This window comes from Panthera onca, chromosome A3 (genome assembly GCF_046562875.1).
Source record: "Panthera onca isolate mPanOnc1 chromosome A3, mPanOnc1 haplotype 2, whole genome shotgun sequence".
Lineage (NCBI taxonomy): Eukaryota > Metazoa > Chordata > Mammalia > Carnivora > Felidae > Panthera > Panthera onca.
Genome location: NC_138341.1, coordinates 94,219,140 through 94,243,048, shown reverse-complemented (window position 1 = coordinate 94,243,048; position 23,909 = coordinate 94,219,140). Strand labels below are relative to the sequence as shown.

Sequence of the window (23,909 nt, the reverse complement as noted above, 5' to 3'; positions counted from 1 at the left end):
ATACACTGAAGTAGACTAAAATAAAATGATGGAAGTAAAATAGAATTTGGAAATTTTTCCACAAAAGTAAAAAATACAGTAATAAAAATTAAAGAAAAAATTTTTAATAAAAATGAATTTTTTCTCTTTCTGTATTCAAGAAAAAGAAAAGTATAAAAGAGAAAAAAAAGAAAGAAAATTGAATAGATGGACCTGCTAACAGATTGAAGTAGGAGTGAAATTACTTCACTTTCCCCTAGAAGTCAGACTATGTAGCGCTTTATAGTCCATAAACTAAGCAGGCGATGAGACTTGTGTTCTTGAAGAGTGAAGTTGGCCCAGTTGGACAGGGCTCAGTATAACGACTCTGCTCTTCACTAGATGGCGCTGCTACCCTAGTGGGGTGGAGTGTTGTAGCGCTCCTAGGTGTGTATGCACATGCGCGGGAGCGGTGAAAATGGCGCCACCCAGCTACCCAGTCTCTAGTTTTGGAACTCTGTCCTCCCAGATTAGCAATCGCACACCTGTCCTCTGTCTTCAGCTTTTGTCCACTCCCTGCGTTTTCACTCTCCATGACCAGACCCCAGGCAGTATCTGTCTCCTGAGTTTTGTCTCCAATGTGGCTGGTTTTCCCAGCCCCTTACTTCTGAAGGACTGTGGCTTTGACCCGTTCTGCCCCTCTGCAGGAGGGTCTCACTGCACAATGGTCGAGTGAGCAATGGCCGAATGTTGGCTGCGCCCAGGAATGCTTGCTAGACCCCGCTGCTGCCGGTGCCTTGAGACTGCGGCCAGGTACCAGCCTGCCCCAGAAAAAGTTTGCGAGATAGTGTAGCAGTAGCTTTTCAGGGATTGTGGAAAATCACGACACACATCTGGCACCAGGCCAGACCCTAATGACCTTGACCCAGCACCAGCAAATGTGGCCACCTTCTGGAGTCTGCTGGGACCAGGTAGCTTCAACAGTCTCTACCAAATGTCCTTCTAGCAGTGAAACTGCTTTTCCCTGTGTGGCCTGAGAACCTCCTGGACCCCACTCTTTTCTTGGGGATTCACCCTTCCCAGCAGAGCACTGCCAGGTATCAAGATGCAGAGTTGCAGACTGCACTCCCCTTGTTTACAGTCTTATTGGAATTTAAGCCCTCTCCTTTCTCCTTTCTCCCTTTTTGTTTAGTCCCTGCAGCTGTTTCCAATTTTCCACTTTCTCTCCGGCTGCTTTTGGGGAGGGGTGCTTTACCCATATTCTCCCTCCACCAGTCTCCATCCTCTCTTTGCTTGCAAAAGCACCTCCCTTCCTGCTCCTCGCTTCCCAAGTTCAGCTCTCTGTGCCACGTACCTGCTGAATTCTGTGGTTCAGGTTGTGCAGATTGTTGTGTTAATCCTCCAGCGAGTTTTCTAGGTGTGTAGGATGCTTTAGTGTTGGTTTGGCTGTATTTCTTGGACGTGAGACACACAAAAAACTTCCATGCTGTTCCACCATCTTGGCTTCTCCTCCCCAAGGGGTTATCTTTTTAAGTAAACTTTTTATTCTAGAATAATTTTAGATTTGCAGAAAAGTCGCAGAAACAATATAGCTTCCTTGGATCCCTCACCCATTTCCCACAATGGTCCACATTACAATGCCACATTTATCAGATGTAAAAAACTAACTTAGGTATATTACTGTTAACTAAACTCCAGACTTTGTATTTCATCAGATTTTCCCTCAATGTCCTTTTTCTGTTCCAGGACCCAATCCAGGATTGGGTGTTATAATTTTAATTTCTAAAATTTAATGTAATAGGTATAAAGTAATATTATGTTGTTGTCCCTCTTGTTTTTTAATTTTTTTGTTTTTTTAAGAAGGCAAATTTTTAAACAAATATTTCTAATTATTCTGCTTCATAGTGGGAGGATTGGGGGTTAATTTCCATCCCAATAAATTTGCTTTATCAGAGTAGTATTCCTGTTACTGAAAACTGTAAACATACTTCTGTGGTTTTCCTTGGCGAAAAATGCATAACCTGGACATAATCATGAGGAAACATTAGTCAAACACACATTGGGAGACAGTCTGCAAAGTAGATAGCTTATGTTCTTTAAAAATGTCAAGGTCAGGAATGACAAAGACTGAGGAGTTGTTCCAGGTTAAAATAGGCTCAAAGAGAGATGGCTCTAGATTGGATCCTGAAACTGGGAAAAAGGTAGCTATATAAAGGATATTATTTGGCCAAGTAACAAAGTTTGAATGAGGACTGTGGAATAGAAAATAGCATTTTATCAGTGTTGAATTTCCTGATTTTAATCATTGAACTCTCTCTACTGATGAAAGAGAATGTCCCTGTGCTCAGGAAATATACACTGAAATGTTTGGGGGAGAGGGACCAGATATCTCCATTTACCCTCAAATGGTTCAGGAAAAAATTGTGTGTGTGTGCGTGTGTGTGTGTGTGTGTGTGTGTGTGTAAACATACACATATATGTAGAGAGAGAATGATAAAACAAATGGGGCAAAATGTAAATAATTGATTATTCTAGACAAAAGATATTAGGGGAGTTTTTCTTATGATTCCTGAAACTTTTCTGTAAGGTTGAAATCATACCAAAAACTTAACTCTCGTCCCCCACAAATGAACAACTAGAGATAGCGCAGAAAAAACTTCCTATTGGGTCTCAACAGATCCTCAAATGCAAGTTGTCTCTTTTGGTCCTATAGGCAAACAAATGCACCAGTCTGTAGATTCTAATTTTATGCATAATTACAGGCCACCTTTCCATAACTTCTGATTTATTATAGGCCACTAAAATGTAATGTTCTGGGTGCCTGGGTGGCTCAGTCAGTTAAGTGTCCAACTCTTGATCTCTGCTCAGGGCATGATCTCATAGTTGGTAAGACTGACCCCTGAGTCAGGCTATGTGCTGACTGCATGGACCCTGCTTGGGATTTTCTCTCTCCTGCTCCTCCTCCACTCATATTCTATTTCACTGTCTCTCTTTCTCTCTCAAAATAAATGAATAAACATTTTTAAAATATTAAAAAAATTAAAATAAATGTGATGTTCTCATTGATTACTATATTGGTAAGTAGTATATTAGTAGAGTTTGTTGAGGACCCACAGTTTCATATTCTAAAAAGTGTTGAACGCTTGGCAAAAATGGCAGTTTATAACCATTTGCTGTCATAGAGATTTGGAATCTCTCCTACTTTTATGAAGTATTCTTCATTAACAGCACTGTTTTGAATTGTTGTTGCTGTTTTTCACTTACTGTGGTTTTAGAAGCATTTACTGTAAGTTAAATCATTACATGCTAATTTTGTTGATTGTGCAGGTTACTATATTGCTGTTTCTCTCCATTTCTTAGCTCTTGGGGTTCTTTGTTCAGTGGGAATGGACTTGGAGTTTTTGGCCTCTTAGTAAGTTAGAGGACTTTGAGAATTACTGGTAGAAAGGAGTAATCCAGGGTACTTCCTTTGGCCTTCCCCAGGTGGCTTTCTTCTCTCTAAGACATGCCTACTCCTTTGCTTTATGTTTTGGCCTTTAACAGACAACCAAAGAGGCAGGTGTGTATTCCCTGTGCTGGGTTAGTAATTACTCTGGTATTGGTTCATTAACATTCTCTAAATGGGTCTTGAAAGTGAAAAATCAAAGACCTCCCAAACCCATAAGTCTGATCATTGATTTGCCTCAATTTTGTACTAGCTGACCTCAGCATATGGCCAGCTTTAACTTCTACACAGGAGCCCATCCCTTGAAGCCATATATTTAAAGAACTTTTTTTTTTTTTTTGACAATAGGACAAGTGAAAGTAGTTGTTAGATTAGGATAATGGTAATAGGTGATTTTGCCTATTTTAAATTTGTCTTTGTTCTTTTTTTTTTTTATTTTTTTTAATTTTTTTTTTTTTTTTTTAACGTTTATTCATTTTTGAGACAGAGAGAGACAGAGCATGAACGGGGGAGGGTCAGAGAGAGGGAGACACAGAATCTGAAACAGGCTCCAGGCTCTGAGCTGTCAGCACAGAGCCTGACGCGGGGCCCGAACCCACGGACTGTGAGATCATGACCTGAGCCGAAGTCGGCCGCTTAACCAACTGAGCCACCCAGGCGCCCCTGTCTTTGTTCTTATATTAGCTTTTCAATTACAAAAGGAATAGAGAGACAAAAGGAATAGAAGTCACAAATAATATTTATATCAGGTGAATCAGAATGTTGATTACTATAATTTTGCTATTTAAACCTTATGGTGCAATGGAATATTCTTAATAATGACATAATGGCCTCTTTGGATGGCAAAATGGCAATATCCTATAAGTCAAGTGTTGATCCAGCAATTTCAGTTATAAGAAGCTGTCTTGTACTTGCATATGTACAGAGAGACATACGCTCAAGGATCATCATTGCAGCATGGTTTGGAATGGTAGATGGTGGGAAACAAACCAAGGTCCATCAAAATAAGATGGGTTAAATAAATTATTGTACATTTATAGAATAGGATAATATTCAGCTACTGAAATTACTTTGTAGTCTGCTTTCTGACCCAACATATAAGAAGCTTGGAAGTCACCACACTGTCCTAACAAGTAAAAAGCTGAACAAACCAAAGAATCAACAACTCTTAGATCTCTCAGAGAAGTGGGGTTACAGAACAATCTGCTGCCTCTAAAATTGGAGAGACCAACAGGGAATACAGAGAATCACAGCTTGTTAGAGCAGAGCTGAAACCACTACAATAACTGGTGCCAGGATAGAGAAATCCAAGCTGTAATTGACAAATTGCTGGAGGCTCAGCATGGACAGGTCTGAGAGATAACTCCAGAGAGACCTAGTCATAGCCCCCCGATCCCACCTTTTGTGTTTTAATTCCAGGGAGCTTTACCAGTTCTACACAGTGAGTATCAGAGAAAAATCCCCCTATAATTCAGGCATGGGCAGGGAAAAAGTAATCATTTTGAAATATAGGAAAGAATTCTGTTCTTAAAAAGATCTGCCCTCAGGAGAAACTGACCAGAGCCTAACTGACCTGAGAGAAGAGAAATACCAACCCAGAAGGCATAGCCTTCAATGTGGAGGAAGGGAAATAACCAATTCCAGCCCCTTCTAGCCTTGAATCAAAAACTACTCTTTAAAAATGTCTTTAAACAAGTCAGTTGACTGTAGATGCATGAATATTTCAGGGCTCTCAATTCTGTTCCAATGATCTGTATGTTTATCCTTATGCCAATGAGGTCTACAATTACCCTAGTTTTGTAGTAAGTTTTAAAAGTGGGTAATATTAGGTCTCCAAGTTTGCTTTTTTGGAAAATTGCTTTGGTTATTCTGGGTTCTTTGGATTTCCATATGAATTTTCATGTCATCTTGCCAATTTCTGCAAGAATGCTAGCCAAGATTTTGATAGAGATTGCATTGGATATGTAGATCAATTTGGGAGTAAGATTTGGTCCTCTTTTTTTTTTTTTAACGTTTATTTATTATTTAGAGACAGGGAGAGACAGAGCGTGAGCAGGGAGGGGCAGAGAGGCAGACACAGAATCCAAAGCAGTCTCCAGGCTCGGAGCCATCAGACAGAGCTGGACGCAGGGCTTGAACTCACAAACCGCAAGATCATGACCTGAGCCAAAGTCGGACACCTAACCGACTGAGCCATGAGCCACCCAGGCACCCCAGATTTGATCATCTTAATATCAAGTCTTATGTTCCTTGAATACAGAATGTCTTTCCATTTATTTGGGCCTTCTTTAACTTCTTTCATCAATGTTTTGTAGTTTTCAGTATACGAGTCTTGTGCTTCTTTGTTAAATTTATTCTTCTGTGTTTTTATGCTATTATAAATAGAATTGTTTTCTGATTTCAGTTTCAGATTGTTTATTGCTAATGAATAGAAATACATTATTTCTATTTGTATATTGATCTTGTATCCTACAACCTTGCTGAACTTATTACCTCTAATCTTTTCTTGCGATTCCTTAAGTTTTTCTTTTCTTTTCATTTTTTAATTTGAGGAGGGGAGGGGCAGAGGGAGAGCTAGAGAGAGAATCTTTCTTAAGCAGGTTCCACGCTCAGTATGGAGCCCAGTGCAGCACTTTATCCCACAACCCTAGGGTCATGACTTGAGCCAAAACCAAGAGTTGGACACTCAACCGACTGAGCCACCCAGGCACCCCATTAGGTTTTTCTTTATATGAGATCATGTCATCTGCCAATAGAGATAGTTTTACTTCTTTCTTTGAAATCTAGATGTCTTTCATTTTTTCTTTTTTTCTTACCATACAGTCCTGGCTAAAATCTGCATGCTGTGTTACATAGAAGTGGTAAGAACAGATATTCTTGTGTTAATCTTGATCTTAGGAAGAAAGCTTTCAGTCTTTCACCATTGACTATGTTGTTGGGTGTTTTTCAGAGATGCACTTCATCAGGTTGAGGGAGTTCCCTTTTATTCCAGGTTTGGTGCTTTTTATCATGAACATGTGATGGATTTTGTCAAATGATTTTCCTGTGTCTATGGAGATAATCTTTTGGGAGTTTTCCCCCCCTTTATTCTATTACATTACTTGATCTTCATACGTTGAACTAACTTTGTATTCTTGGCATAAATCCTACTTAGTCATGATGTATAATTCCTTATATTTGTTTCTGAATTCAGTTCTCTAGTATTGTGTTAGAAGTTTTTCCATCTATATTCAAAGAAATATTGGCCTGTAGTTTTCCTTTTTTGAGATATCTTTGTCTGGTTTTGGTATTAGGGACTGACTTTATAGAGTGTGTCAAGAAGTTTTTCTTCCTTGCCTATTTTTGGAAGAGTTTATGAAGGATTGGTGTTAACTCTTTAAACCTATGGTAGAATTAACCAGTGAAGAGTTGTGATCCTGACTTTTCTTTGGGGTAAGTTTTTTTACTACAATTCAGTTTCTTAACTAGTTACAAGTCTATTCAGATTTTCTATTTCTTCTGGAGTCAGTTTTAATAGTGTGTGTCTTTCTAAGAATTTGTCCAATTCATCTAGGTTGGCTAATTTGTTGGCATACAATTATTCATAGTATTCCCTTATAATCTTTTTTATATCTATAGGGTTAGTAACAAAGTACTTATTTTCATTTCTGATTTTGATAACTTAAGTTTTTTTTTTCTTAGTCTAGCTAGACATATGTCAATCTGTTGATCTTTTCAAAGAATCAGCCTTTGGTTTTGTTGATTGTCACTGCTGCTTTTCTCTTCTCTAATTCATTTAGTTCTGCTCTGATCTTTATTATTTCCTTCCTTCTGCTTGCTTTCGATTTAATTGGCTCTTCTTTTTTTAATTTCTTAACATGGAAGGTTAGGCTATTGATTTGAGTTCTTTCTTCTTTTTTAATATAGGCTTTTATAGCTATGAATATTAATATAGGCTTTTGTAGGTATGAATTTGCCTCTACAACTGCTTGTTGTAGGCTTTAGTATGTTGTGTTTTGCTTTTCATTTATCTCTGACTATTTTCTAATTTGCCTTGTAATTTCTTCCTTGACCCATTAGTTATTTAGAGAGGGTTTTGCAATTTCTACATATTTGTGAATTTACCAAATGTCCTTATTTTATTGAGTTCTAATTTCATTCCATTGTCATTAGAGAACATACTTTCTAACCCTTTAAATGTATTGAAACTTGATTTATTGCCAAAAATACGGGTCTATCTCACAGAATGTTCCATGTGCACTTGAGAATATGGATTCTGCTGTTGGTAGGTAGAGTCTTCTATGTATGTCTGTTAGGTCTAGTTGGTTTACAGTTGTTCAAGTCTTCTATTTCCTTAATGACCTTCTACTTAGCTTTATATATTGTGCAATGTGGAGTCTTATTGAATGTGGAGTAATAACAACTATTATTATTGAATTGTCCTTTCAATTCTTTCAGTTTTTGCTTCATGTATTTTAGGAATTTTTTGACATATATATGTATTTTTTCTAATTGTTATATCTTTTTCACAAATTGACCATTTTAACATTATAAAATGTCCTTTGTCTCTAGTATCAATTTTGTATCTTAAAGTCTATTTCATGTGATATTAGTATAGCCACTTCAGCTTTCTTTTGATTACTGTCTGTATATTTTTTTTCATGAGGTTCTGTTCATATATCATTTACTCTCCTGTTCCTTTAACCTGTTTGTGGCTTTGAATCTAAAATGAGTCACTTTAGATAGCGTATAGTTGGATCATGGCTTTTAAAAAATCTTTTCTGCCAATCTCTGACTTTAATGGTAGTGTTTAATCCATTTAAACTTAATGTGGTTACTAAAAAGGTAGGATTCTATTCTGCCATTTTGTACTTTCTTTTCCATATATCTTTTTATGTCCTTTTATCCTCCATACTGCCTTCTTTTGCTTTAAATATGTATTTCTTAGTGTGCCATTTTGATTCCCTATCATTTCTGTTGCTGTGGGTTTCCTGGTGTTATAATTAATAGCTTATAAGTATCTAGTCAGACTAATACCAACTTAATTTTAATAGCATGCCAAAACTTTGTTGCTATACAGTTCTATTCCTTTCCTGTTCCTTTGTGTTGTAATTATAGTACGAGCTATGTCTTTATATCTCATATGCTGCTCATCAACATATATTTGTAATCATTGCTTGATGCAATTGTGTTTTAAATCATATAGGAGAAAAAAAGTTACAAAAATATATTTATGCTATCTTTTATGTTTACCAACGTAGTTACCCTTATTAGTGCTATTTATTTCACTCTTTTCCCTTTTTAAAAAAAAATTTTAAGTTTATTTCTGAGAGAGAGAGAGACAGAGCATGAGTGAGGGAGGGGAAGAGAATGAGGGAGAATCTGAAGCAGGCTCCAGGCTCCGAGCTGTCAGCACAGAGCCTGATATGGGGCTCAAACTCACAGACTGTGAGATCATGACCTGAGCTGAAATCGGACACTTAACCGACTGAGCTACCCAGGTGCCCACTTTTTTCCCTTTTCAAAATTGAAATATAGTTGACACACAATGTTACATTAGTTTCACTACACAACATAGTGATTCAACAACTGTATACATTGTACAATGCTCATAACAACTATAACTACCATCTGACACCATACAATGCTATTACAATAGCATTGACTGTGTTCCCTATGCTGTACTTTTCATTCCCATAACTTATCCATTCTATAACGGGAAGCCTGTACCTCTGACTCCCCTTCATCTTTTTGCCCATCCCTCCACCCTCCTTCCTCTGGCAACCATCAGTTTGTTGTGTTTTTTTTTTTGTTTGTTTGTTTTCAGTGTTGATTTTTGAGAGAGACAGAGAGTGAGCAGGAGAGGGGCAGAGAAGAGAGGGAGACTCAGAACCCAAAGCAAGCTTCAGGCTCTGAGCTGTTAGCACAGAGCCTCACTTGGGGCTCAAACTCACGAACTGTGAGATCATGACCTGAGATGAAGTCAGGTGCTTAATCGACTGAGCCACCCATGAGCCCCCCATCAGTTTGTTTTCTGTATTTATGGGTATGTTTATGCTTTTTTTTTAGAGAGAGAGAGAAAGCAAGTGGGGAGGAGGGGCAGACAGAGGGAGAGAGAATCTTAAGCTCTGCGCTGCCAAAATCAAGAGTTGGACACTTAACTGATGGAGCCACCCAGGTTCCCTGTTTCTGCTTTTTTTTTTTTTAAACAAAAATTTGCTTGTTTGTTCATTTGTTTTTTATATTCCACATATAAGTGAAATCATATGGTATTTGTCTTTCTCTGTCTGACTTATTTCACTTAGCATAGTGTCCTCTAGGTCTATCAGTGTTGTTGTAAATGGCAAGATCTTATTTGTGTATGTGTGTGTGTGGCCAGGTAATATTCCTGTGTGTGTGTGTGTGTGTGTGTGTGTGTGTGTGTGTGTGTGTTACTTTAGTAATCACTACATCTTCTTCATCCATTTATCTATTGATAGATACTTAGGTTGCTTCTATATCTTGGACATTGTAAATAATACTACAGTAAACATAGGGGTGCATGTATCTTTTTGAATTAGTATTTTCGTTTTCTTTGGGTAAATGCCAAGTAGTGGAATTACTGGACCATACAGTATTTCTATTTTTAATTTTTTGAGGAACTTATATACTGTTTTCCGCAGTGGCTATACCAATTCACATTCCCACCAATAGTGCACTAAAGGGTTCCTTTTCTCCACATCCTTGCCAACACTTGTTATTTCTTGCCTTTTTGATTCTAGACATTCTGACAGGTGTGAGGTAATATCTCATTGTGGTTTTGATTTGCATTTCCCTGATGATGAGTGATGTTGAGCATCTTCTCATGTGTCTGTTGGCTGTCTGTCTGCTTTGGAAAAATGTCTATTCAGGTCATCTGCCCATTTTCAATCAGATTATTTTTTGGTGTTGAGTTATAGAAGTTCTTATATATTTTGGATATTAACCCCTTATTAGCTATATCATTTGCAAATATCTTCACCCATTCAGTAGATTGTCTTCGTGTTTTATTGATGATTTTCTTCATTGTGCAAAAGCTTTTTTTGGTGTAGTCCCAATAGTTCATTTTTGCTTTTGTTTCCCTTGCCTAAGGAGGCAGACATATCTAGAAAACTATTGCTAAGGCTTATGTCAAAGAGGTTACTGCCTATGTTTTCTTCTAGAAGTTTTATGCTTTCAGGGAGGGATGGTATATTTGAAGAGAAGCAAGACCTGGATTCTGTTTCAGCTGTGTATGTGACATTTTTTCTTCTAAAATTTGGGCCTCAGATTTTCTTGTCTGCAAAAGAGAGATGCAAATATATCTCCCCATGTATTCTGTAAGCCTCTGTGAACTAAATGCTATCAGGTCTGTAGAGATGCTTTGGTCCCTTCAAAAGAAAAGCATGTAACTTCCTCAAGGCTTCATTATTGTTACATCCAGTTCTACTTCCCACTGTGTGTCCTTGACCAAGCCACTGAACCAATTGCTTCTGTTGCTTCACCCAGCCCCCTCTCTTTTTAAAAAAGAGACAATGCTCATTCTCCCCATAGACATGACTGTAAATTTAAATTGCTTTACATGTCTTTAAAATTACTTGAGGGGCACCTAAGTGGCTCAGTCAGTTGACAATCCAACTCTTGGTTTTGGCTCAGGTCATGACTCTAGGGTTGTGGGATTGAGCCCCGCATTGGGCTCCACAATGAGTATAGAGCCTGTTTAAGATTCTCCCTTTCTCGGGGCGCCTGGGTGGCGCAGTCGGTTAAGCGTCCGACTTCAGCCAGGTCACGATCTCGCGGTCCGTGAGTTCGAGCCCCGCGTCAGGCTCTGGGCTGATGGCTCGGAGCCTGGAGCCTGTTTCCGATTCTGTGTCTCCCTCTCTCTCTGCCCCTCCCCCGTTCATGCTCTGTCTCTCTCTGTCCCAAAAATAAATAAAAAATGTAAAAAAAAAAAAAAAAAAGATTCTCCCTTTCTCTCTCTCTTTCTCTCTCCCTTTTTCTCTCCCTCTGTCTTCCCTCCTCTGCCCCTCTCCCCACCTTGCACTCATTCTCTCTCTCAAATAAAAATAAATAAATAAAATTACTTGAAGATGTGGAGGAAAAACTGTTATTTGCAGTTTGACTGGCAATCAGGATTATTTTTGCACAAATGGAGTATATTTTAATGCAATCCTGTATATGATTAGTGGAAGTTTTTTTTTTATATTACCCATAATACTAGAAAGAGTTTTTAAAACTCATATAGTCCTTTGTATGCGTCTCTCCCTCCCTCTCTTTCTCTCTCTCTTTTTTTTTTTTTTTTTTTTTTTTGGTATAGTATCTCCCTAGTTCTATTAAATCCAAGCCTCTCTGTGAAAAGTGGTTAGAATTCAGTTTTTTAAATTGTGCTAAAATATATGTAACATAAAATTTACCATTTTAGCCATGTTTAAGTGTACAATTCAGTGGCATTAAGTACTTTCACATAGTTGTGCAATGTGTGCATCTCTTTTTGAAATGTAGATTACATAGTTGTTAGATAATATTTGTTTGAGGAACCAATATTGTGATTCAAAGTAAATACTATGGACTGTACCGTTTTTCTGACTTATTTTGTGGAAGCCGTGGGTTTTATAAAATGTGGTCAGTATTGATTTCAGTGGCCGTGCTTCCTTTTCCTCATTTCATTTTTGAGAAGGATGTAAACAACTTAATCGTCCAGACACAGTATGTTTAACTCACCTCTCCCTTGGCGTTGCAGGTTACAAGGCAGGCAGGAACTAACTCGGGGACAGCCATGTCAAGAGGATTGTATCAACCGGCAACAATCTTTATGGGCTGCCAAATGTCAGCCATCTCAAGCATTGGAGGTTTCAGTACAGAGCAGAAATCTCCCCAGCCCACAAAGAACTTTTCAATTCCTGACCCACATTCACACCGACAGACAGCCCAGAGCGGTAATGTGACAGACAGCTATGTAGTACAAACTAATAGTGACACACAGTGCTTAAATAAGTCTGACAAAATAGATGGAAAGACATCTCTTCAGATTGGTGAGAAAACGCCAGTCACAGCCAGCGCATTGTCTGAGGAGGAACAAACTCATTGCTTACAGATAGGAAGCAACACGCGTCACGGCGGGAGTAGTTTATCTGAAGGCAAAAAGTCTGCTGAACTCCATTCCCTGTTACAGGAAAGATTAAGTCCAGAGAACAGAACCACTGATTTAAAGTGTGACAGTTGCAGCAGATCAGAGGGATCAGAGGGAGAAATACTGACACAGGAATGTATTGAAGTCAAGGAAGAAAGAGCCAGACCGCCAGTCTCTCCGCTATCAGCCTCAGAATACTGTGCATCTGTAAATAAGTGTTCTCAAGAGAAGGATTCTGCTTGGGAAGGTTTCCTAGGTGGGTTGAGAGGCTGAGATGGTTTGCTGGTTTTTGTTGGTGTTTAGGTTTTGCGAGTGGTGGTGGTCTTATGTAAGAACAAAATACATTCTTTAATTTTATCTCTGTCAAAAAGCAAACCAGTGACTTGGCTAAAAAATTCCATTCTCATGAGTTCTTAAATACACAGGTGGAAATATTTTTGCAAGCTAATTCACTGATTTTAAAACCCACTGTGATAGGTTTAAAGATATTTTTAATGATTTTTCACATACTATATAATTAATTGTGGATTGTTTCTACATGTTTTTAACTGAGTAATTTATCTGCCTGTGAGGCAGAATGTGTTAACCTTGCTTCTCCCTGAAGTTGTGATCTGTAGTCTGTTCATATTCCCTCTTATAGATCATCTTCCTCCTGGGGACCCAGAATCACAGAAACCCTTCAGAAAAATGCAGGAACAGCAAGAGGAGGAAAGTTTGAGCAGCAGCAGCAGTGATCTCACAGTCTCTGTAAGTGAAGATGATCTGATTTTCAAGAGTTCAGAACCACAGCCAAATCCGGGTGACGTGATGGAAGGAGAAAATGGAATAGAGGCCTTAAAATTAATCCACTTTGAGCAAGAACGAGATGCCCTATCCACCGAAAAACATAATTGTATTTTGCAAACCCTAAGCTCTCCTGATTCAAAAAAGGAATCCGCCACTCACTCACCAACAAGAGAGTAAGACATTCAATTTTTTTTTTTTTTTTACTGTTCTGTTTTTAATTATAGACATTTTTAGAGACCATTCCACTGGGAATGTATTATTGAACCTTCAGCCATGGATGTGTAAGTTCCTTAAGTCCCGTAAACAGTCTTTTAGATAAGGTTTAATTTTCTTTCTTTCTTTCTTTTTAATGAAATAGCTTTAAAAGTCTGAATATCATTGACTCATGGTGATTGGCAGTTTATAATTATATCCAAACAACCCCTGGTTAATTCATAAGTCATTCCCCCCTACACCCTGCCCTCCAGCATTCTAGAAAGTAAATCATTTTTGAAGTTGTGGTAGCACAGAAGGTAACAAATAGTTAAACTTACTAGGAGTTCAGCTTTAGAGGCTAAGAACTTTGTATCTAATTAATTTGCTTAATCCTTCTATTCCTTGCCACTGTGTCTTACGATTAAACATGAGTTTATAAGTTCTGCTAAGTATATTTCCAAGTCAGCTTTCATTTTTTGAATGAAGACACTGGAATCTTTAATATTAAGTAGGAACAACATTAGTGTTAAACATTCTGAGCACTTCTAATATCCAACTTATAAAAGCTCACATATGATTTTTCACTATTGACTAGAGATACTGGGTGGAATTATGTAGAAAGCATTGAAACTATTAGGGAACTTATTCTGCAATGAAAAATAGCACTGATAGGATCTCATCTCTTGTAGGAGTAGAAGAAACCTAAGTAAACAACCTAAGGTAGATGTTATCTTTTAAAAATGGGGAAACCAAGGCCAGGGGCATAGGAATGACATTTGTGCCATTGGGGCAGACCTGCCTCCTCAACTTACATGCTACCCTCAGAACTTTCTCTTATACTATGATAATGTCACTCTTCCTTTTAAAAAAAATTTTTTTTAATGTTTATTTATTTTTGAGACAGAGACAGAGCATGAGAGGGGGAGGGACAGAGAGAGAAGGAGACACAGAATCTGAAGCAGGCTCCAGGCTCCAGCCTCTGAGCTCCAAGCTGTCAGCACAGAGCCAGATGTGGGGCTCAAACTCATAGACTGTGAGATCATGACCTGAACCGAAGTCGGACACTCAGCTGACTGAGCCACCCAGGTGCCCCTGATAATGTCACTTTCTTTTCAATGGTCTCAGCAACAGTGAAAAGACAAGTAGGCATTGTTGTGTATTGGGATATATACTCTCTTTTAGAGCACTGTTGTACCTTTCAATATGTTGCTTTTCACCATTCATAATCTACTTATGGTGAAAAGTTTAATTTATAGTTTGACTCCAAGAGTTCAAGAAAGATTTATTAGGAGCACATCAAATACAAAGCACTTGCACTATGGTTGGAAGCACTGACAAACTTCCTGGACTTACTTATTGTAGAGACAAACCAAATGGATTTTTCTAGTCATAATACTTCTCTCTCATCAAAGAGGTACAGATATTATATACTATATCATCAGAAACTTTATTACCGGAGATAAAATCATCTATTCTGGGTTTTGTATTCACAGGCTTCTTTTCATACCAATCCATTGGCCAAGTTAGCACTTTGGTAGGCTAACAAGGGGGCTCATGTACTAGTGTCTTTACTCAGAATTCAGTCTTTTCCTGAGATGAAAAACGATGAGCATGTGTGTGGAATTAAGAACACTCTATCTCCTTTTCTCCTATGTGAATGACTTTTTCCTATGACCTTAAAGCCAAGCTCCTTGGGAATTTGGGATATGGTGTTCCAAAACTTATTGGGAAATATGGTCATTTGGTGAATTTTTGAATATTTGTCTTAAAAGAATGTCCCCAGAATAAAAGGTCAGTCAGCAGTGGTTGATGTCTGTGCTATCAAATTTGAGCCTATTGGTTGTCTGTGGTGAAAGTACTCCCACGAATAGGTTGGAAGTGCTTTTAAATGACGCTGGTTAACCTGCTGACATTCCTACTGCTTTTGAGGCCCTACTTTCTCTTATTTATTCTTTAGCATGAGTTGTTCTCCCTTGCTCTGAAGGTTAATTATTAATCTGGGGCTATAGCATTGTATTTACAGAGCTGACACTGTGACCTCAAAGGTTCATTACCTCAGTTAACTTTAGGGTCTTTGGGGGGGCTTGGAGAAAAGTCACTTGAACGAATTTTAGTTAAGAAAGATGAGAGATGGGACAAAGGCAGACACATAGAAAGATACAGACAGGAAACTGGACCCTCTGATTTGATGATGATGATGATGATAGTTATTATGTTTTAGCACATCTGTATGCCCACTAAATTGCTGTGTTTGGACATGAAACTTGGTCTTAAGCTTCCTAGTAGTAAAGGTGAAAAGAGGAATACAGTATGCTGGATAGTTTCCATTAGAGGGGAAAAGTGAAGCCAAGGATTATTTTTGTGTTGTTTGGTTGTTGTTTGTTTTGTTTAGAAAAAAAATTAATGGCTCTATTGAAATATACTTCACATAACATACAGTCCAGCCACTTAAAGTGTATAATCCAAGGGTTCGGGGTATATTACATTACTGATTTGTGAAAAATGTGCTAAAATGTAAAAAACATTTTAAAATTGCGATTTTAAGCATATAATTTAGTAACATTAATTACATCCACCGTACTGTGCAGCCATCAGCACTATCTCTTTCCAAAAGTTGTTCCTCACCCCAAATATAAACTCTGTAACTCTTCATTCTTCCCTCCCTTCAGTCTCTGGTAACCTCTAATGTACATTCTGTCTGTAAATTTGTCTATTCTGTTGGTAATTATACATTATTTGCACTTGTCTGGCTTATTTCAGTGAGCATAAGATCTTTTAGGTTCATACATGTTGTTGCAGGTATCAGAACTTCATTCTGTTTTATGACTAAATAATATTCTGGTGTATGGACATACCACATTCTGTATATCCATTCATCTGTTGATGGACACTTGGGTTGCTTCTACCTAAAAGCCAAGTGTTTTTGAGAAGCTTCATGACCCACTCCCATGGATACTTCCAGATATTGAAAACCAGGCTGGGCTTCATGCATAATTCCTTCATCGCAAGTTAGAGTTAACCCTTTTCACAAGAAAGCATACCAAAATAAATCTGAGCTTAAAACAGATGTCAAAAAGGAAGACCTAGAATCTTTTTATTCTTTTTTTCAATGTTTTTATTTTTTATTTTTGAGAGAGACAAAGCGTGAGTGGAGAAGAGGCAGAGAGAGAGACACACAGAATCTGAAACAGGCTCCAGGCTCTGAGCTGTCAGCACAGAACCAGATGTGGGGCTTGAACTCATGGACCATGAGATCATGACCTGAGCCAAAGTTGTACACTTAACTGGCTGAGCCACCCAGATGCCCCTAGAATCTTTTTATTCTTAAACAGTAAACAGTTTGCTGCAAACATTGGTACAAAACTCCATGACTTAACCTGATATTTGCTGCTTTTCATGTGTCGGGTGTTGGCCCAGTGTCAGTTGGGGCCTCAAGGATAATTTAGCTATGTGCCCCTCTTCATCCAGGAGAGTCGTTTAGCCTGTCATCTGGTGGTGGTAGCAGAGTTCCTAAGACAGCAAGAGGGCAAGCCCCAGTGCCCAGATGCTTTTATAGTGTCTAAGTCACATTTGCAAGTGTCCCATGGCTAAAGAAAGTCACAAGGCCCAGCCCAGAGTCAACAGGTGAAAAAGTCAAGAGGTCCACCTCTTGATAAGATGAGTGGCAGAGTCACATTGCAAAAGAGGAGACACACAGGGATGGGAAGCTTATGGCCATTTTTTGCAACCCTCCCACAGTATTTTAGGACAAATTCAAATGAAGGTAAGTTCAGCATGGGTCCAAAGGTCAGGAAAGGTTTTATAACAGGTGTTGATGTGGCATCTTGAAGGCTGTTGAGGCTTTGAGTAAGAAGGAGGTAGGAAGAGGTGGGTTAGTTCTCTGAGAGGAGTGCTGGCAGGCATGTAGATGCTGAGTGCACAGAGGGGATGGGTGGGCAGAGCAAAGGGTGTGATTGAGGCTCAGTGAGCAGGACTCCTTAAAATAAAGGTTTAAAATGGTGCCTGAGGCATGGCTGAGAACAGGCCTAGAATATCTGGTTAATAAATTTAGAGTTGATTTTCTGTCTTTTGCACAACTGCTGAAGGATAGTATGGTGCGTAACTTGACTTAGGAGAATTAATCTGACTTGATTAGTTTTGTCAGGATTAATTATCCACAAGGTAGGCAAAATTCTAACGTGGCTCCCCAGAGTCCTGCCTCCTGGTGTGTACTGTGTATAGTCCCCTTGCCTTGAGTGTGGGCAGGAGTGTACATTTGATGGATTTCCCTCCTACAATTACTCTATGTTAAATGACAGATATGAAGACTTTTGCAAATATGATAAAGTCCCAAATCAGTTGCTTTTGAGCTAATCAAAAAAGGAATTCTCCAGGGTGGGCCTGACCTAAACTGGTCAGATTAGCCTTTTAAAAGGGACTGGGTCCTTACTGAAGTCAGAGATTCAAAGCAGCTGATGTACTCTCCTGTTTGCCTTGAAAAAGCAAACTGCCATCTTGTGGAGAAGGCCACATGGTAGGAAATCGTTGGCTGGAAATTCATTTGCCAACAACCAGTGAGTTTGGAGGAGGACCCAGACTTAAACAAGATTGCAGACCCGGCCAGCAACTTGATGTCAGCATGGTGGGACTCTGAGAATAAGGCTCCACTAACCTAGACCCAGACCTCTGACCCATGGGAACTGTGAGAAAGGTTTATGGTAAGTGTGAAATTTGTGGTAATTTGTTATGCAGCAGTTATGATCCAATTGAAAAATTGGAATCAGGGATTGTATCTTTGCAAGATTTTATGGGTAGAAGTCACTACCCATAGTGACCCAAGGCAGGATGATTCAGATGTGTTCAGGGTCCATTGTGGGAGCACATGGTGCCAGGGTGGCAAAGTGAGTGACCTAGCAGCTACCTGGGTTGGGCCCAGCAACTGACCTGTGCTTTCTCTTGCCCTGTACCCTCACCATCTGAGCAAGTGCATTTTCACACATGGCCACATGCAGGTGAGCAGGCATGGAACATGGTTGACTGGTAGGGACCTAGAAAAGTGGGTGTGCAAAACTGCATTACTCAACAAGCAGTTTCTCATGCAAACAGTATTTGTCTGGTGACTTTTCTAGTGAATGAAGCAATGTATTGATGGTTTTTTGGTTTTGCTTTGTTTACAATGCGTAGTATCATATATGTACCTTTACATCATACAGAATACTTTCACTTCCTGAAAACCCCTATGCTCTGTCTACTACTCATCTCTCTTTCCACCCCCTCACCCAAACCCTGGGTCACTACTGAACTTTCTATTGTCTACAGTTTTGCCTTTTCCAGAATGTCATATTCTTAGAATTATACAGTATATATAGCCTTTTCAAATTTCACTAAGCATTATGCATTTAAATTTTTTTAATGTTTATTATTTTTAGGAGAGAGAGAGAGAATGTGTGAGCATAAGCAGGGAAGGGGCAGAGAGAGAAAGGGAGACAGAATCCAAAGCAGGCTCCCTGCTGTCAGCTCAGAGCCTGACTCTCAACTGTGAGATCATGACCCAAGCCAAAGTCAGACACTTAATAGACTGAGCCACCCAGGCGCCCCAAGCAATATGCATATTTTGAACTCTTGTTCATGGCTTTTCATGGCTTGCTAGCTTGTTTCCTTTTAGTGCTAAATAATATTTTGTTACCTGGATATACCACAGCTTATTTATCCATTTACTTACTGAAGGCAGCTTTGTGACCTACACATTTTGTCAATTATGAATAAAGACACTATGGACAATTACGTGCAGGTTTTTGTGTAGACATCAGTAAATATCCTTGTCAGCCTTTGGTATTATCAGTTTTTTTTTTTTTAATTTTAACTATTCTGATAGGTACACAATGGTATATTATTTTAATTTACAATTTTCTAATGACATATGATTGGTGAGCATGTTTTCATGTAGTTAATTACTATTTGTATGTCTTCTTTGGTGAGATACCTGTTCAGTTCTTTTGCCTAGTTTTTAACTGGATTGTCTGTTTTCTTATTATTCAGCTTAAATAATTCTTTGCATATTTTGGATACAAGTCCTTTATCAGGGGGATAATATGTTTTGTAAATATTTTCTCCCTGTCTGTAGCATGTCTTTCCATTCTCTTGACAGTGTCTTTTTCAAGGCAGAAGTTTTTTGTTTTGTGTTTTTTTCTTTTTTATTTAACCTCTCCCAGGGCAGTGAACCCCAGCAGTGAGTGCTGGCCCACCAGTACTGCAGGGCTTAGCCACTTGCATTCCCTGCCACCATCTTGAGGTCCCATCACTGAATCTAAGGTGACCTAGATTTTTTACTATGTTATCTTCTAGAAATATTATAGTTTTGCAGTTTACATTTAGATTTGTGATCCATTTTGAGGTAATTTTTGTGAAAGGCACAAGGTCAGTTTCCAGATTCATTTTGTCTTTTTGCTTATGGATGTCATTCTTTGCAGTGCCGTCTGTTGAAAGACTATCCTTTTTCCATTGGAGAGTTAAATAGTTGACTTTATTTGTGTGGGTCTATTTCTGGGTTTTCTGTTCTGGTCCATTAGGATCTGTTTGTTCCTTCACCAGTATCACACTGTCTTTATTATGTTAGCTTTATAGTAAGTCTTGAATTCATGTAGTATCAGTCCTCTGACTTTGCTCTTCTTCAGTACTGTATTGACTCCTCTGGGTCTTTTGCTTTTCCATGTAAACTTTAGAATCAGTTTGTCAATATTCAGAAAAATAACTTGCTGCGATTTGATTGATACTGTTTTGAATCCAGAACTGGGAATTCAAGTTGGGAAAAACTGACATCTTAACAATGTTAAGTCATCCTGTGCATGACATGGAATATCTCTTTGTTTATTTAGATCTTTGATTTCTTTCATCAGTTTTGTAGTTTTCTTCATGTAGTTTTTGTTCATAAACTGTTAGACTTATTGTTAAGTACTTTTCTCTCTTTTGTGCTAATGTAAATGTATTGTGTTTTTCATTTCAAGTTTTACTTGTTCATTGCTGCTATATAAGAAAGCAATTGACTTTTGTAGATTAACCTTATATCCTGTAATATTGCTATAATTGTTATTAGCTTCAGGAGTATTTTGTTTTTGATTCTTTGGGATTTTCAACATAGACAAGCATGTGATCTGTGAATAAAGACAGTTTTATTTTTTTATTCCCAATCTATATGTCTTTTCTTTTCTTTTTTTTTTTTTAAATAAAATTTTTAATGTTTATTTGTTTCTGAGGGGTGAGGGCAGGGGACAGAGGATCCAAAGTGGGCTCTGTGCTGACAGTAGAGAGCCTGATGCAGGGCTTGAGCTCACAGACCGTGAGATATGACCCGAGCCGAAGTCAGATGCTCAACCAACTGAGCCACCCAGATTTCCCTTATTTTCTTTCTTACTGCATTAGCTAGGATTTCTAGTACAATGTTAAATAGGAGTGGTGAGAGGAGACATTCTGGCTTTGTTGTTGATCTTTTGGGGAAAGCTTCTAGTTCTTTCACATTATATATGATGTTAGCTATAGGTTTTTGTTCTTTATCTGTTGAAGAACATTTGTTCTTTATCAAGTTGAAGAAATTCCCCCTTTATTCTTGGTTTGCTGAGAGTTTTTATTGTGAATGAGTATTGACTTTTCTTATATGCTTTTTCTGCATGTAATGGTACAATCATATGATTTTTCTTCTTTAGCTTTGGATGTGATGGGTCATATCCATTGACTTTCAAATGTTAAATCAGGGATATACCTGGGATAAAATCCAACTGGTCATGGTGTATAATTTTTTTTATACATTCTTGGATTCAGTTTGCCATTTTTTTGAGGATTTTTGCATCTATATTCATGAGAGACTCTGATCTGTAGTTTTCCTTTCTTATAACGTCTTTATCTGGTTCTGGTGTTAGGGTAATGCTAGCCTTATGTAATGAGTTAGGAAATATTCTCTTGCCTTCTATCCTCTGAAAGAGATTGTAGAGAATTGGTATAATTTCTTCTTTAAATGATTGGTAGAATTTGCCAGTGAACATATCTGGCCCTGGTACTTTCTGTTCTGAAAGATTGTCAATTATTAATTCAATTTCTTTAACATATATAGTTCTATTCAGATTCTCTGTTTCTCTTTGTGTAAGATTCGGCATATTGTGTCCTAGAAATTGGGTCATTTCATCTGAGTTACCAAATTTGTGAGTTTAGAGTTATTCATATTATTCTTTTATTTTCCCTTTAATGTACATGGGATCAATAATGATGGTCTGTCATTCATTATGACTTATGTATATCTTTTTTTTCTTGGTTAGCCTTGTATTATGGATTGAATGTCTGTGTCCCCCCAGATTCATATGCTGAAGCTCTAGTGCTGCAAGTGACTGTATTCAGAGATATACAAATACAGTGAGGAGGTGATCTAGGCTAAACGAGCTCATAAAGGTGAGGCTTTAATCCCATAAGGCCAGAACCCTTATAAGAAGAGGAAGAGACACTAGAGCTCTTTCCAGCTATGTGAAGACACAGTGAGAAAGTGGCCATCTGCAAGTCTCACCAGGAACCAAATCAGCCAGCACTTTGATCTTGGACTTCCCTACTTTGAGAATTGTGAAAAATAAATTTCTGTTGTTTAAATCACCCAGTTTGTGGTATTTTGTTATAGCAGCCTGAAAAGACTAATACACCTGGCTAGAGGTTTATCTGTTTTGTTGTTTATTTTTTTTCAAGGAAACAGTTTTTTGTTTTGTTGATTTTGTCTATTGTTTTCCTGTTTTCAATTCTATTGATTTCTTCTCTAGATTTTATGATTTCTTCTGCTTACTTTGGAAAATTACCCCCCTCCCTTTTTTTTTCTAATTTCCCAATATAGAAGCTTAGATTACTCATTTTTAGATCTTTTTCTTTTCTAATATACGTGTTCAATGCTATAAATTTCCCTGTAAGCCCTGCTTTTGACGTAGCCCACAACTTTTTATAAGTTGCACTTTCATTTTCACTCAGTCAAAATATTAAATTTCTCTTGAAACTTCTTTGACCCATGTGTTCTTCAGAAATGTGTTTTTTAACCTCCAAATATTTTGAGATTTCCTGTATTTCTGTTAATGATCTTTAGTTTTATTCTATTGTGGTCTGAGAGCATACTCTCTCTGACTTATGTTCTTTTAATTTCTTTGGGGTGTGTTTTATGGCCTAGAATATATTTGGCCTTGGCAAATGTTACATTTGAGCTTGAGAAGAATGTGTATTTTGCTGTCGTTGAATGGAGTATCCTGTAAATGTCAATTAGATCCAGTTGATTAATGGTGCTCTTCACTTCAGCTATATCCTTTCTGCTTGTTTACCTGCTGGATATGCCAGTTACTGACAGAGGTGTGTTGAAGTGTTCAGCTGTAATGGTCAATTTACCTGTTTCTCCTTGAAGTTCTATCAGTTTTGCCTATGTATTTTGGTGCTCTGTTATTAGGTGCATACACATTAAGGATTTTCATGATATTCCTAAAGGTGGTTTTTTGGATATTTATCCTGCTTCATGTTCTCTGAGCTTCCTAGGTCTATAGTTTGGTGTCGTTAACTTTGGAAAATTCTCGGCCATTATTACTTCAAATATTTATTTTGCTTCTTTCTCTTCCTTCTTCAGATATTCCCATTATTTGTATGTTAACACCCTTTGTAATTATTTCACAGTTCTTGGATATTCTGTTCCTTTTTTGTTATTGTTCATTCTTCTTTCTCTTTGCATTTCATTTTGGCAGGTTTGTATACTAGCATATCTTCTGGCTCATTGATTCCTTCCTCAGCTATGTCCTGTCTACTTGTGAGGCCATCACAGGTATTCAGATTTGAGTTTGATGTGTACATTTTTGGTTTTGCACTTAAGTAGACTGTTTTAAATTAATTATTTTTTCGAAGCCCTGTATAAAAGAATCAAACTGTTCTTCCTTCTAGTTACAGTATATAACTAATTGAATATACAATTGAAAATCACACTGTATAATTCCATTTTGAACCAAAATATTCTGAATGCCTGCTAGGCCCAAAGCTCGGTACTATGCACTATGGGGTTGTGGCAATTTAAAATATGGATGAAAGACCTAAATGTAAGACAGGAAGCCATCAAAATCTTCAAGGAGAAAACAGGCAACAACCCCTTTGACCTTGGCCACACCAACTTATTACTAGACATGTCTCCAGAGGCAAGGGAAACAAAAGCAAAAATGAACTATTGGGACCTCATCAAAATAAAAAGCTTCTGCACAGCAAAGGAAACAAGCAACAAAACTAAAAGGCAACCAACGGACTGGGAGAAGATATTTTCAAGTGAATATCAGATAGAATAAGGTTAGTATCCAAGATCTATCAAGAACTTATTAAATTCAACACCCCAAAAATAAATAATCCAGTAAAGAAATGGGCAGAGGACATAAATAGACACTTTTCCAAAGAAGA

The 23,909-nt window shown here is 37.9% G+C and overlaps 1 protein-coding gene across 2 annotated transcripts in view; it reads left to right on the top strand.

The window, feature by feature from the left end:
- Positions 1-23,909, top strand: part of KIZ (kizuna centrosomal protein) — a 144,855-nt gene that overhangs the window by 47,522 nt on the left and 73,424 nt on the right. The window contains exons 5-6 of one of the 2 annotated variants that reach the window (XM_060610971.3): positions 12,120-12,765; positions 13,150-13,256. In XM_060610971.3, coding sequence (XP_060466954.2) covers positions 12,120-12,765; positions 13,150-13,256 — 753 coding nt within the window. Of the gene's footprint in view, positions 1-12,119; positions 12,766-13,149; positions 13,469-23,909 lie in introns of both variants that reach the window. The other variant, XM_060610967.3, reaches the window with a different exon arrangement.